The sequence below is a fragment of the Culex pipiens genome, chromosome 2 (genome assembly GCF_016801865.2).
Source record: "Culex pipiens pallens isolate TS chromosome 2, TS_CPP_V2, whole genome shotgun sequence".
Lineage (NCBI taxonomy): Eukaryota > Metazoa > Arthropoda > Insecta > Diptera > Culicidae > Culex > Culex pipiens.
Genome location: NC_068938.1, coordinates 159,126,139 through 159,142,036, shown reverse-complemented (window position 1 = coordinate 159,142,036; position 15,898 = coordinate 159,126,139). Strand labels below are relative to the sequence as shown.

At 36.3% G+C, this 15,898-nt stretch overlaps 1 protein-coding gene across 1 annotated transcript; it reads left to right on the top strand.

Moving 5' to 3' along the window:
• Nucleotides 1-5,728: 5,728 nt before the first annotated feature.
• LOC120421675 (uncharacterized) lies at nt 5,729-10,531 on the top strand. The gene is made up of 2 exons (XM_039584905.2): nt 5,729-7,172; nt 9,773-10,531. The coding sequence occupies exons 1-2, from the start codon at nt 6,164-6,166 to the stop codon at nt 9,781-9,783; spliced, it is 1,020 nt and encodes a 339-aa protein (XP_039440839.1). The 5' UTR covers nt 5,729-6,163; the 3' UTR covers nt 9,784-10,531.
• Nucleotides 10,532-15,898: the final 5,367 nt, after the last annotated feature.

Sequence of the window (15,898 nt, the reverse complement as noted above, 5' to 3'; positions counted from 1 at the left end):
TTTCAATGGATTCCAAATTATCTGCAAATGTGATACACGAGTTATAATAAAAAGAGATAAAACGATTTTTGGAACGCTTTTTTTTAAGTTTTTCGAAAACTTTCATTTTTTGGTTTTGAGTTGAAGCTATTTTTAAAGCTGTTTTTTTTTTCAAAGTGCCTTCTCATAGACGTTGTTCACTGATAAGTTTTTTGTTGATAATGTTCGTTATCGAAAATCTAATTCATACCAAATTTTCTCAGACTTTAAAAGCTTTTATATAATATTTTTATTTTGACGATTTAGTTAGGCCTTTGCAAATATTTTTCATAGATTATGTCCATCGCCTTCCCCCGTATTCAAAGTCAGGCTGAACAGCCGAGGGGCAACAAAATTATTTTTTTTAATTGTAAAATTGTAATGGAATTAGGAAAAAATGGTTTAAAAAGTGTAAATAATCCAAATTGTTAACATTTTTGGAAGAGGTAAGCTACAAAACGATCCTGATTACACTTTCTGTTCGTTGGATTCATCAAATTCTTCTTGAAAAGCCTGAATTAACTCGATTCATGGAAAAGGTCAAAAATAGGTACTAGGTCGAAAACATGGTCATATACTCTATTATCAACTGAAATTATTCAAAATTCATGCTTGAAGCAAAACAAAAAAAAATCGCAAAAAATGAAATTTCGTCAATACTTAGATATTTTGGAAACTGAAAATTCCATAACAGATAGACTGGTGTATAATGCATTTAAGAACACTTTGTACATTGAATTGTTGAAACCATGGCTTGTAAATCAAACTTTTATATTTTTTTCCCACTTCGCCCTCCTTTTGACTTTGGTCAGACTAGAAGAACATTAGCTTCAAAAAATATTTGCAACGAGCTTTGTCAAAAATTTATAGACTTTTACAAAATATCGTATTTTCTAAAATTATCATTTTTTATGAATTGTTTTACGGGTATAAAACGACGAAATATACAAATTGTATACAGCAATTCCCCATGAAAACACCATGATTAAAAAAAAGTTCTCCGTTCGGGTTCCGATCAAAATTTTTCTGGGGGTTCCTTGGCCGAAATAATTAGACCCGTTTTTTTGTTTGGCCATTAGGATGTCATACGCCCAGGGTTGTCAGGTTGTCTGATTAATCTGGGAATGCCAGATTTTTCAAGTGTCTAATAGAATAAAGATTTTTTTCCATCTCAGTGCCAAATATTGGGAGATTTTGCCAGATTTTTAGATTATGCCCAATTTGAACATCTTTTTGATTAAAATGATCGAATTTAATTGAAAATATAAAATAAATAAATGTGTTTTCCTTAAAGAGAATGTAAATCCATTTTTGATGCCATAAACCATAAAATCAGTTAAACCATCTGTATTCTACCAACTTTTGAGTTAGTTCATATCTTTGCTCCCCTTCACAATAGAGAATTGTTAGATTTTAGATTGCCAGATTTTTCCAGATTTTTGATCGATACTTTGCCAAATTTTCAAATTTTAACCTGGTAACCCTGCCTACGCCATGTTAGGGTGGACAAAAAAATAATTTTATTTTAATCATTTTCGCAAAAACCACATTTTTCAAAAAAAAAATTAACTCCGCTCCATTATGTTTCAAAAATCAAGGCTAACATTTGAAAAGGAAACTTAAAATGCTGTTTTGATGGTCTCGGGACCAAAGAATTTATGTCTGAAAATATTTTAATCGGATTTCTCGGAAAATTTTACATAGTATATCATAAAATTGTGAAGTTATTTCAGTATTCCTAGATACGATTTCTTGAAAATAAAAACTGGGGTTTTCGCCGCACCGCGCGCAAACTTTAAATTTCAGCGATGATCTATACGTGTTTGGGTATCAAAAGTTGCGTATTTCAATTACAGAATTACATAAACTTCCATAAATATTTGCAGCGGCTTCATGGTGTTAGCATTAGCATTAGCATTAGCATTTGGAGGACGCCCCACCACCGGAAGGCTCCACAACGCTTATCCCTCTGTTTGGTCTGGTTGTGTTAGACCCTCATCCGGAACAATAATCCAACACGGGAGATACCATGTCTTCATCTTTTGATGAGTGTGTAATACAGCCCAGGGCATAAGGGGGTCCAGGCCGGGTCCAAGCTATCCTCAGGGATATGAAGGATCGTTAGTAAACACCTATCTAAAGTGCGCAAGGACCCCTACGTCACCTTAGTGGTATAGATGTTTGTAGGGAGGTTTTGGACTCAATGTTAGTAGGAGAGGTAGAACCCTAGGATACACCTCGAAAGGCGTTGCGGGTTGGTTGTAACAGTATTCCTAATTCCAGTCTATGCTCACCAAGTCGCCATGGCTTAGTGGTTAGCATTTTTGCTTACCAATCCAAAGGACGGGGGTTCGAACCCCGCCTTCGGCGACTTTGATTTTTCGTTTATATTCAGCATTTCAAGTATTTCTATGTCCTTAACTTTCTCGATGGGAGCAGATGGGAATCGAACCCAGAACCATTCGCTTACAAAGCAAACACTGTAACCATTCAGCCACAGCTGCTCCCTATTTGCAGCGGCTTCATGGTGTTTTGCCAAAATTAATAATTTTAAAGCTAAAACTTTTATCCAATGATTGGAATTAAACCAATTTTGTTTACATGTACCTTAATTTTTCCCCATTCAAAAGTAAATTTAATTGAATGTTGCTTTGTTTTTAAGAAACAGAAGGTTACGATTAGTGACATTCAATTTTATATGATTGGCCTTTAATTCTTTTCCGAGCAATATCAATACACTCGATAAAATTTATCAAGCATTAATGACATTACCACGCTTTGTTCATCAACTCACTCAAAACATAATAATAACTTCCGCGTGAGTTTGATTAATAACATGTTTGATGCGAACGAATTGAGTTGTTGATTAGAAAACTTCCCGGCTATGTGCAAGTGTTGTGTCATATCCTCCCCATGAATGTGCGCTCCCGTCCGGAAGGATGTTGTCCATAAACTGCGCTATAAGTTTTTTTTTAATTGACAAATTTGTAAATATCGTGGTTTACTAAATCAACTCCTATGAAGTTTATCATGTTTCAGCAAAGTTACGTAGCTTATGTATGACTCTAAGGGTGGGGAAAATCAGACGAAAAATTATCCTCCTGTCAGCCAGTCGGCACTGACGGAAATGTATCGAATTGGGAATTAATGTGGCGTCATATTTGCCTCAGGCAGGTTTTACCGTGGAAATATGAGTAGGCAGAGCTTGGTTGCGACGGATATTAGGCGTATGAAATATTTAGTTTTCCTGTGAAGGGCTGATGGTTGAGCTTACCGAGCTGTTGTTTGATGGTACAGTACTCTTGCTATTATTAGTCTTTGGTTTTATTTTATTAGTCTAATTTCCTTGTAAAAATTTAAACTGTTCAGTTAAATTGCATTTTTTTCAATAAACTAAGAACTAAAATAAAACATAAAGAAAGAAAGATTTGATAAAGACAGTCATAGTTGTGGGGAGTTCCTGTACCGCTCTTTCATTTATCACCATCTTTTGTTGGGTCAGGATGGTAGCCGCTAGAAGGTTTTCCCAACACAATTTTCCACCGTTGAAGTCCAGACTGATGGTTTATACAAATATAAAGAAACAACCCAGCCCAAACCGGCCCGGCCGGTCTGGAAAGTTGTTTTCTTTTCCCCATTGCCCCGGTGAGGTTCCTACCTTGTGGCCATGACAGCATGATTATGCTTCTGACAGTTTATTAATTATAGTTAAGCATTTGCTCTGAGGTTCAAACCCGTTGTTTGTTTGTGTGAGCGTTATTCTCTGAATCCAGAAGCCTTTTATGATAAGACCTGAGCAAAAAGCTTGTTAGTTCTTTTGTGCGAAACGAGGCTAGTTTTCCCGGCACAAAAGGAATCGAATCAATTTTTATGTTATGTGTCGGAAAATTTGCTGCACCACTCATCCGGATGAAAAGATGAAAAGCACACACACCCACACCCTTGAAGTTTAAAAATTTCCCATCATCGCCCGGAAGGATTGTCATTATTTTTCTTTGTTTTTGTTGCAGAGACAGCTACCTTGCGGATATTCTCTTGCACGTACAATATGCATATTTGATCAGTTTTCTAACGATTTGCAAACACACCTCGACAGGACCCCAAAGGAAAACTATCGCGCCCACAGCAATCAACCAACACCGAGTGGCAAACGCAAGGTTGGGGGTGGTTTGTATCGTGTCATGTCACTCCGGCCACCTTCGCATTTGAGCTTTGAGGGGGAGACCTTGGGACCGTTCCGTGGTGAGTGTTGGCAATTTATTGGATTGTTTTGGGACCATCCATAAACCACGTGGACACTTTAGGGGGGGGGGGGGGTATGGCGATTGTCCACGCTCCATACAAAAAAGATTTTTTTTGTATGGACAATTGTCCACGAAGGGGGGGGGGGGGGGTTCTTGATTCCCAAAAAAGTGTCCACGTGGTTTATGGATGGTCCCTTTTGTTAAATGATTTAAAACATTTCTGAGGTCAATTTTTACATAATTATATCAATACAAACTTATGACCATTGGATTGAGAGTTCAGTGACTCAACAAACTCTGGTAGGAATATTACCTTAAGAAACGGTAAATTCCCCAGCACCTTGTAAAGTCTAAGCGACAATGACGACCCCCACCCCAACCTTCAACCAGACACCCCACCCACACACGTGACCACGTGCTAGGATCCCTTCTTCCCGGCCAAACCGGATGGAATGCATAAATTTATGGTGATTATCGTCACCTGGATGCCCCGCAGCAATCACCGAAAACCGAAGCTGCTGGTGTTGGAGTCGCCAGGTTTGACGGTGCCACACAATGGTCTGTTTGTTCTCGCCAGCACAAATCGTAAAATATTACTGTTTAGATTCCCTCATACAGAAGCCCCGGAGTCGTCTTGGTTGTTGTTGCTGCGTTGGGGCGCGTTTAACTGTCATCGCTGGTAACCAGCGGATCTGAGCTGTACTGTGAGTCAATATTGTGAAAAGTAACTGGTCAAGAGTAGAGATTTAGATTTTGGCTACTTAAACTCTCTTATTGAATTTTGTCATTTTGTTGTATTTTGTTTGAGTTGTTTTGTTGTACCGTCACCTGGGCGAATCGGGACACATGGGGCGAATTGGGACAGCAGGTTTAGCAGTGTTGCAGCCCAATATTTTGGTTTTTTGACATGGTTTAGGTTAGACCAGATTCAAAGCAACAAAATGTATTCATTCATTCCCAAATTTTAAGCTTTTAAGTGCTCTAAAACGTGCTGTCCCTATTCAAACTGTATTCGCGATTTGCCCAAGTTGACGGCATTGTATTTTGTCATTTTGTTGACGTTCATTATTGGGGTCATTAGATTTATTTTCAGAAAGCGAAAAAAAGACTTGATTGTTTTAGACACAAAATAAGCTATCAGTTATGCAAATTGAGTTTTATAAACTGTCTTTAAAACTCAATTTGCTGAACTGATAACTCAAATTAGTAGAAATATAATTTGTTTGTTTTCGTTCGTCGATTCTGGTCAAGGTTGAAGGGGAAAGGGACATAATTAATATCGAATTTCAAGCAACATTAAAAAGAAAAAAAAACAGAAGATATCACAATATGCTTCATGAACCATAACAATAATGATACTATCAAAAATTGGCAACTTATCAATAATTTGAAGGACATTATTTTTTTCCCCTCAAGGTTTGACGTTATTTCCAACCTGTGATGTCTTGTGAAATTATTTTTGAGAGGTAAGATTAAGAGAGGATTTCTAGAAGAGAAACCTCACTCTCCTAAGCTTTGTTCATACTCCAAAGTTACCAATAAACCAGTCTAAGCTTGAACTCGAAACAAGAACGACGTGTTATTTAATATCCGAAAGAGTCTTACAACCACGTGTCTAGATTAAGGTCGTAGCAAATTGGCGACGAGGGTGAAAATTTCGCGATTGGATCCCTTAGTTACTTTGTGTGACTAAGGAAGAAGTATTAAGTACTTGCAGAAGTTGTGTACGACGTGCACGTGGTGTACAGCGTGGTTATTATTAAAGTAGGATAATTCGTATTGAAAACCAGTGACGGGTCGTGCAAGTACCCAACAGTTAAAGTTGAGGGATTAGTGCAAAAAATCGCTAGTGTGGGGTCGTGAAAGTACCTAAAAAAGAAAAAACAAACAAAAAAGTGATCATGCCGGATGATAAAACCAACGTGACGGCGACAGCACCGGTGGTTGAAAAAAGAACAAAAGGAAGATTTCCTGTGTATTTGGCGGGTCTGAACGTTAACTCATACCTGCAAACGGTAGAGATTTACTTCAAGCTAAATCAAACACCAAATGATGAAAAAGCTTTGGAGTTCATCACGAGTGTTGGCCAAGAAACAGCGAACAGAATAATAGGGAGTTTTAAGCCAGAGAAGATTGTGAACAAATCTTACGAACAAATTATTGAAAAATTTCAAAAACTACATGAAGAAAATAAAAATGTGTTCGCGGAAAGATATCGCCTCATATCTCGCAAACAAGCGGTGGGTGAATCTTTAGATGACTTCGCGATAGATCTGCAAGATATAGTTGAACATTGTGGGGTGAAAGTCGAGACCGAAGCGGTGTTAGTGCAATCGATTTTTGTGGCCGGTTTAAAAAACGATAACACGCGAGAAATCATGCTGCGAGAAGGAAGCGAAGAGCTTGATCTGGCAAAATTGCTGGAAAAAGCCAAATCGATCGAAACTGCTACGCAAGAATCACGTAAAATGGCACAACATGAGATAGTAGAAGTGAACTACATCGATCGACGTGGGGCAAGTGCGGGATTTTCGCGCAATGTGGTGAAGAGAAGCAGTATGGGTGAAGCAACACATGCTGCTAACAGAAATGCAGATTTATACAACCATCGGGGAAGCTTTCGGCCAAGTAGTTCAACAGTGTGCTACAACTGTTACAACAAAGGTCATCTTTCCTACGAGTGTACGTTCCCGAAATCGAAGAAACCCAGAAACAGCGCACCAACACCGCCAAAAGGAGCAGGATACAAACGACGAGCTTACGAAGAGCGGATCAACCAGCTTACAGCGGCCATGGAGGAGCTCAAATCGTCGCTGCAAGATGATTCGGATCTGTCCGATAAGCAGTCAGCAGACGGATCGGACGACGATTCGCCCAATCTCGTAAATAATGTAAATAGCTTGTTATTGGGTAAGTTAAACACAACACCAGCTTTTGTGGATTTGACAATAAATGGTAAAAATATAACATTGGAATGTGATACAGGTGCCTGTGCAACTATATGCTCTCTCGAAACCTATGAAAAATATTTCAACAAAATTAAGCTCATTCCGATACACAAACATTTTTACGTGGTGTCTGGAGACAAAGTTTCAGTGGTTGGCACACTTCCAGTACAAGTAAAATTGAGAGAAAAATTATTGCACTTAACAATAGTTGTGATCAAATCTCTCCGAGAATTTACACCTCTCTTGGGTAGGGATTGGCTAAACGTAATTTGGCCAGATTGGAGAGAAAGCTTTGCTCTTAATTCCATACACACAGATGCAAGAAAACGATGGATAGAGAGAACGGTTCAAAATTTAAAAAAGGATTTCCCGAAAGCTTTTGATGAAGACTTAACCGAGCCGATCAAAGATGTAGTAGTAGATATCAAGATCGACGAAAACGCTAAGCCATTTATACACAAACCATACACAGTTGCATTTAAACACAGGGAAAAAGTTTCCAAATACTTGGACGATCTTGAAGCTAAAAACATAATAACCAAAATTGAATACGCAGAGTGGGCTTCTCCTATCGTGGTGGTGGTGAAACCAAATAAAACAGATATAAGAATTTGCATGGATGGATCAAAAACAGTAAATCCTCACATAACTACTCATCATTATCCTTTACCTTTAATTGAAGAACTAATAACCAACAAAAGTGGGGCCAAGAAGTTTGTACTAATTGATTTACGTGGAGCCTATCAACAACTGGTTGTGTCTGATCAAGCAAAAAAATTGCTTGTAATTAATACTCATAAAGGGTTGTACGCATATAAACGATTGCCATTTGGTGTTAAACCAGCCGCCACACTATTTCAATCTGCTTTGGATAAAATTCTCTTTGGTATTCCCAATGTACAAGCTTATATCGATGATATACTTGTGTGGGCAGGTTCAGATGAAGAGTTGCTCGCAAAGGTCAGAGTTGTATTAGAAAAGTTAGCTTCACACAATGTCAAAATCAACACCGACAAATGCCAGTGGTTCGTTTCCCATGTGAAATATTTGGGTCACATTCTTTCGGAGGCAGGAGTATCGCCAAATCCGGAGAAGGTGAAAGCAATTGAGGCCGTGCCAGCGCCGCAAACAAAAACTCAACTAAAGGCATTTCTTGGAATGATAACATTTTATACTAAATTTGTTTCTAAATTAAATCTAATACTTTCTCCCTTGTTTAACCTATTGACAAAGGATGCGGTATGGGAATGGAATGAAGACTGCAAGCTTGCCTTTGAAAATAGTAAAAAAGCTATTTGTAGTGCACAAATACTAACTCACTTTGACCCTTCAAAACTCATCACTGTTACATGCGACGCAAGTGACGACGGTATAGCAGGGGTTCTCAGCCACAACGTAGAGGGAAAAGAAAGACCAGTGTTTTTCGTATCGCGAAGATTATCTAAAGCAGAGAGAAAATATCCTATTTTACACCGAGAAGCACTGGCTATCGTTTTTGCAATGGAAAAATTTTATAAATACGTTATTGGTCAACAAGTCATTATAATAACAGATCACAAACCATTGTTGGGGGTATTCCAAAGTAAAAAGAACAGCCCAATGGTAATTGCAAACCGTTTGCAAAGGTACATTTCAAGACTGTCAATATTTGAATTCACCATCATTCACAAACCAGGCAGAGAAAATCACGTTGCAGATTGTCTATCAAGACTACCCCTCAATGAAAAACCTAGTATCGCGGATATAGAAGAAAGTAAAAGAAGTGCACCAAATTTTCTAAATTTTCTTGTTGAAGATCAAGCTTTTAACTTAAATGCAAAATTAATAGCCGAACAATCCAAACTCGATCCAGTTCTCGTCTCAATTATACGATTCGTAGAAAATGGTTGGCCAACATACGCAAGACAAAAACAGTTTAAAAACTATTTTTCGAAAAGGCACGACCTCAGCATAGAAGCGAATTGCCTAATTTTCAGAAATAGGGTTGTCATACCAACTTCTCTTAAAGAATTTGCTCTTCAGTTATTGCATGCGAACCATAGGGGAATTCATAAAATGAAACTTATTTCAAGGCAATTTCTATATTGGGAAGGAATAGGTACAGACATAGAGAATTATGCTTCTTCTTGCAAAACATGTCAGTTAAATGGTATAGACAGAACGCCAAAAATATATGGTAATTGGCCAAAAGCAACAACTCCATTTGAACGTGTACACATAGATTTTTTTCAAAAATTTAACCGCACATTTTTGATATTGATAGATGCCTTTTCACGGTGGATAGAAGTCAAAAGAATGAGTAAAACTGCAGCAGAAGAAGTTGTTCAAGAATTGGATAATATTTTCACTATTTTTGGGTTTCCATCCACTATTGTCAGCGACAACGGTCCACCATTCAATAGTTTAAAATTTGCACAGTTTTGCAAGGCGAGAAATATTGAGCATATATTTTCACCACCTTATCACCCAGCTAGTAATGGGCTAGCTGAAAGGGCAGTGCAAACCACAAAAGCGGTGTTGGATAAAATAATAGGCGAGGGAGATTCTCATTCATCTTTACAGATCGACAATAAAATACGGACATTCATACATCATCACCACCAAACTCCGAGCACAGGTGACAACATCATACCCAACGAACGAATTTTTGCATTTCAACCAAGAACACAATTTGTAAACCTTAAGTTTAAACCCAGCACTTTCGCTGAGAATGATGAATTGAAAACAAAATTTAATTTTAAGGTACAAGATAAAGTGATCTACACACAAAAAGTAAATGGTAGAAGATTCAGCTATAACGCTACAATAATTAAACCATTATCTGAACTTGTTTATCTCATTGAGGTGGAGGGCTCAAGCCGCAAAGCGCATGCAAACCAACTTAAGATTATTCCACAAAATCGTTTTGTGCTAAAAAATAGTGTTGATTCAGAAATCTCAAAAAGCACTACTTCATCCTCTTGCTCAGAAATATCAGATGAAGAAGTCGACACGAAAAATAATAACCCAGATTTAGATATTTCAAAAAAGAGTGACAAACGAAAGTCTCTTCGCCGCTCAAAAAGAAAACGAAACTATAAACATACTAACCTGAATTTGGAAACATTAGTTAAGAAAAAGTGAAATCAATATGTCTAATCTTAAGGGGGGAGATGAGAGGTAAGATTAAGAGAGGATTTCTAGAAGAGAAACCTCACTCTCCTAAGCTTTGTTCATACTCCAAAGTTACCAATAAACCAGTCTAAGCTTGAACTCGAAACAAGAACGACGTGTTATTTAATATCCGAAAGAGTCTTACAACCACGTGTCTAGATTAAGGTCGTAGCAATTTTTTTCCTCAAGGTTATACATAATTTCCAACCTGTGATCTAAAAAATTTGAATTTCCGATAGGCCTTAAGTTTGATCATAAATGTAAAATAAGTTATACAATGTATTCTAAATAATATACAATTACAATGTTTCTTCTATATTATTTATATTTTAAGAATAGGGATATTTTCTACCCATATTGTTTCGGGGAAAAATAAATAAATAAATACATTTCAAATAAATTATGCGTTGGCCTTATTGAAAATACAGGTTCATATACCTTAATTTCAACAAAACTGAAACATCAAAAGAGTTGAAATTATTGAAATAAAAGTGAAACAAATCGGTCTGTCATATAACAACTTAATAATTATATTTTAATTTAGATAAATCAATAATATAAAACCTACTTAATCCGATGGTTTGCTGCTACCTAGAAAATAAAAATATATTGAAATTTTAATAATAAAACTATTAAAAAAAACATCAAAATTTGCGAAAATTACAGAAAAGATATCTTTCTCAATAACGTATTACACTTCATGAATTAAATTTGGAAAAAATAAGAATCTTTAAACAACTTAAAGAATTTCACGGGATCGGTCAAATTTCAAGGCCCAAGGCAGATTTCGCAGATTACGCGGCTTCCGCAAAATTTCGAAAAATCTAACTTCAAACTAAATTTAACCTCAAACTAAATTTTACAAAAATGGGGTCGCAGAACTTGGTGTCAGAAGTAAGAAAATAAAAGAAATACAAAAATACTTTTCATCACTAAAATGGGTGCTGAAAAGTTTATTTTTTTTTGTTTTGAACGGAAAAATTACTTAACACATGGATGTTTGACATATGACTCAATCCATAAAGCGGTTTTAGGAATCGCAAACAAAATGCAAGCATGTAATGCGTGTAATTCACTACCAACTCACACGAAATCGGGAAAAAATGCCCCGACCCCTCTTCGATTTGCGTGAAACTTTGTCCTAAGGGGTAACTTTTGTCCCTGATCACGAATCCTAGGTCCGTTTTTTGATATCTCGTGACGGAGGGCCGGTACGACCCCTTCCATTTTTGAACATTCGAAAAAAGAGGTGTTTTTCAATAATTTGCAGCCTGAAACGGTGATGAGATAGAAATTTGGTGTCAAAGGGACTTCTATGTAAAATTAGACGCCCGATTTGATGGTGTACTCAGAATTCCGAAAAAACGTATTTTTCATCGAAAAAAACACTAAAAAAGTTTTAAAAATTCTCCCATTTTCCGTTACTCGGCTGTAAAATTTTTTGGAACATGTCATTTTATGGGAAATTTAATGTACTTTTCGAATCTACATTGACCCAGAAAGGTCATTTTTTCATTTCGAACAAAATTTTTCATTTTAAAATTTCGTGTTTTTTCTAACTTTACAGGGTTGTTTTTTAGAGTGTAACAATGTTGTACAAAGTTGTTGAGCAGACAATTACAAAAAATTTGTTGCATTCTTAGAAAGGTACTTGAAAGACCTTTCCAATTATCCAAAAAGATTGAAGATTTGACAACCCTATCAGAAGTTATGAGTACTAAAGTGATATTTTATTAAGACTTTTGGAGGCTGGATCTCAGATAGTTCGATGAAAATGATGTCCGGAATAATCATGCGACCCGTCATTATTTGGACAATTGAATGGCCTTTCAAATGAGCTTAAAACATCAAAGATCTGATAACCTCATCAGAAGTTATGGGCACTTAAGTGATCTCTGGATCTTAGATTTTTTTGCTGAAAATAATGTCCGGATCAATCATGCAATACATCATTGGATGCGTAATCAAAAGACCTACCTAACGTATCGAAAAGATAGAAGATCGGACAACCCTATCACAAGTTATGGTCTCTTAAGTGTTGATTATACACTTTTTTGAAGCCGGATCTCACATATTTTGATGAAAATGATGTCCAGACCAATCATGTGACCCAACAAAAGGCGGATTAATAAATGTTTATTTAGGTTTAGCTTGTTCTAGAAAATACACCGTATTTTTTTTAATACCGTCAACAGGGGTGACATTGGGTCTGGGGGGTGAGATTGGGTCATACAAAAATTCTGAAATTTGTATGACCCAATCTTACCCCCCAGACCCAATGTCACCCCTGATGACGGTATAGTTATTCGGAATTTTATTTTTTTCTGCCATTCTATAGTGGCTATAGTGACAAAATGGCTACTTTTCAGCACTTATGTTGAATTGTTATACTTTTTGACCCTGTTTTGGTTTTGAGTGTTCTCAGATCCCATTTTAACCCAGAGTAGTATCGTTATATGGCTCGCTCCGAAACGCGCTTTGTATGGACTCTTCCACCGTGCATAAACACCAAACCAAACAACCTTTGACACAACCTATTGGGGACCACTTGGCTCCAAGGCTGTATATCAGAAAGCCATGACTTGGCTCTTTCTTCTCTTCCAGTGCTCGCACACACGCTTACTCGCACCAGCACTCTTGCAAATCCTGGCGCCCAAGGTAAAACTACTCAACAATGCACAAAGACAACAACAGTAGACACTTCGGATGACACCCCACAAACGATACAGTAACGAAGAAAAATAAATACATGCAGTCCCGATTCACCCCAGGCTAGGTTCTTGTTGTACTAACAGGGGGGCACAGTTGAAGAAATTACTTGACAGATTTTTTAAATCTTTCGAGCACGCTTTTAAATTCAAGTTTATATCAATTTTTTTTAGAAATTTTTGTGTTTGAAAAGAAAACTATTTTTAATGTGTATTTTTCTCTGTAAAGAAGGATGCATTGTGCATTGTTCTCGTTGACACTTTTATCCCAATGGGTGCACAATCGGTCGGAAAAGCGCTTCAATTTTTAAGGACAAGTCGATATTCATGAGAGAGTGCTTTTAGCCAGCGCTCATACAAACCCACCCACATACACACACATACACCCTTGTAGAAGAAAAGCGGGCGGAAAATAACTGTTGAAAGATATATCCTCATAAATAATGCAATAAATCGGTGAGTTCGTGTGTTGTGTGTGTGTAGAAGCGCCTTGGTGGCGATCCTTGAATGCTGAGCGAGGGAGAGCCATATTTACATAAGAATGTGTTTATGATGCTCCACCGCGTTTCGTGTAAACGGTGTGTGGCGACCAGCACACGTACATACACATACACCAGTTTGAGAGCGTCGTCAAGTCGTTTTATTATTGAGCGTTGTACCAGAACCTCCTGAAGGGCTGCTGGGTGGGGGGTTGATGCTGGTTCTGTTGGAATGCAACTGCCAAGGACCATTTGCGATGATGATAAGTGATGGAAAATGGTTCTTGGTTTGGTTGTGTGTATGTCTGTATGTGCCAGGAATTATAATTGGGGTGTGACTTGTAATGTGAGTGGTGCCATGAGCTGATTTATAATTGTAAATTTTGGTATTGACACAGTTCAATAATGATGCATAAAATTAAAGGAATTTTGTACACACAGCAAAAGTTGCAATCGGTGGGATTCAAAAACCCAGCATTCACAGAGAGGAATGGCGCATTCGCCCACATTTCAGTCAAGTAGGATTCCCATAGTGCTGAATTACATATTTACATGATATTTCATAGAATAATTGACTAAAATTACACCCAGGCCTTTAACACGCAGCTAGATTACTACTTTTTTCTGTGCAGACAAAAAATAGCCGCAAATAGTAATAAAATAGAGTTTTCTTTTTTTTTTACTAGAATGAAACTTTGTACATGAATTTCAAATTTCAAACGAACCCATTTTTTATCATTAGTTTTAAAATGGAAATGTAAAAATTCGAAAAAAACCTTGAAAAGAAATTTTTGGATCGCTTTAGTTGTAGCTTTTTATTGGGACTGTTCAGAAAAATATGGGAACATGGATAACAAAATTCCCGATTTTTGCAAGTCACTTTTTATCACTAAAGTTCCATACCGGTGTTTTTCTAATTTGTCAGTTTCTCTGGAATGACGCAACATTTTTGCGATCTTTTAAATGCAAAATTCTACAAAACTACAACGTTAAATGATTTTTGTTGAAAAAAAGATTTGAAAATGTTTTTGGATAAATGTAATGCTATCCAAATGAAATTGTTTGTTTTTCTTAATCAATTATTTGGCATCTTGAAAAATATAGGTCTCCTAGAAATTTTAACTGGTTCTCTTTTTTTATCGTTATGCTTATATATGACCACATAAATGTACTTAATCGGTCGGGAAATATGTTATCTAATTTGGCGCATAATACGGGGTGATGAAACATTTAGAAACTATATTTGGTTATGTAACCACTTAGATTTGACTTAAATGTATAGAATAAGAAAGTAAAAAAAAACAGTTATTTCGTAACTTTCGGATAATCAAACAACAGATAACAAAATTTTGGATAATCTAAAAATTCAATTCGATTTTTTTTCAATTCTCAAGGTACCTAAATTGCATTTTTCCATGAAAAAATAAATGTTGGACACCCTTGTTTTAAATGGATATTTGGAATATTTCGATTGAATCCTGTTAAAAAACAGGGCTGAAATGAAATTTAGAAAATTATTTAGGTTTATACGTTAGGCCTGATTTAAAAAAATGAAATTATTTTGATTGATCAATTCAGAAATATTCACAATTTTCAATCATTGATATTGAAAATGGGAAAAATCATTTCCAAGATATCGTCAGTAGAATATTACATTCACGGATAGAAATCCTGTTTGCAAATCCTGTAGCTCTATGTTGTCGGATTTTTAAACATTTAATTGTTTCCAAAATCGGAAGAAAAATTTCGATTTCTCTGTAAATGTTTTCAAAATCGACAACGTTGTTGTTCCAAATCGAAAAAAAATGTTGAAATGTTCGAATTCATTGTGAGTAGAGGGTGACGATTCTCGAGATTTTCAATTTCCCGGGAATCGAGAGTTGAACTTGGCAATATCCCGGGAATTCCCGGGACCCGGGAGTTTTTTTTTACTACGCCAACAGTGTCAAAAATTTAAAATTAAAAGTAATAAATTTGTTTCTTTTAAATGAATTCAGTTACTGTTAATTCATACTAATTCTATGAAACGTTAATTTAAGCAGCCTCATTGTTTTGAGGAACTACATAAAACTTTTGATTTTTTTTTCTGAATCTGCAAAAACAAAATCGTTTCTTGAGTTTTTTAAGACTCAACATTGTAGTTTAAAATATTTACGAATCTTAATTCGCACTGAATGATTTTTCAAAAGGTTCACAAACTTGTTATCAGATTTTTGTAAAACATAACTAATATAGCTTATATATAATTTCCCATTATCGGGAATTTTGCAATATGATAATCAACGACTCAAAACAACAAATTAAATTGTGTTTTTGTAATTATTAAGTTCAACATTAAATATTAATTA

What these genes read in the sequence shown, in the direction of transcription:
- LOC120421675 (XM_039584905.2), top strand. Translation starts at nt 6,164, where the DNA reads ATGCCGGATGATAAAACCAACGTGACGGCGACAGCACCGGTGGTTGAA.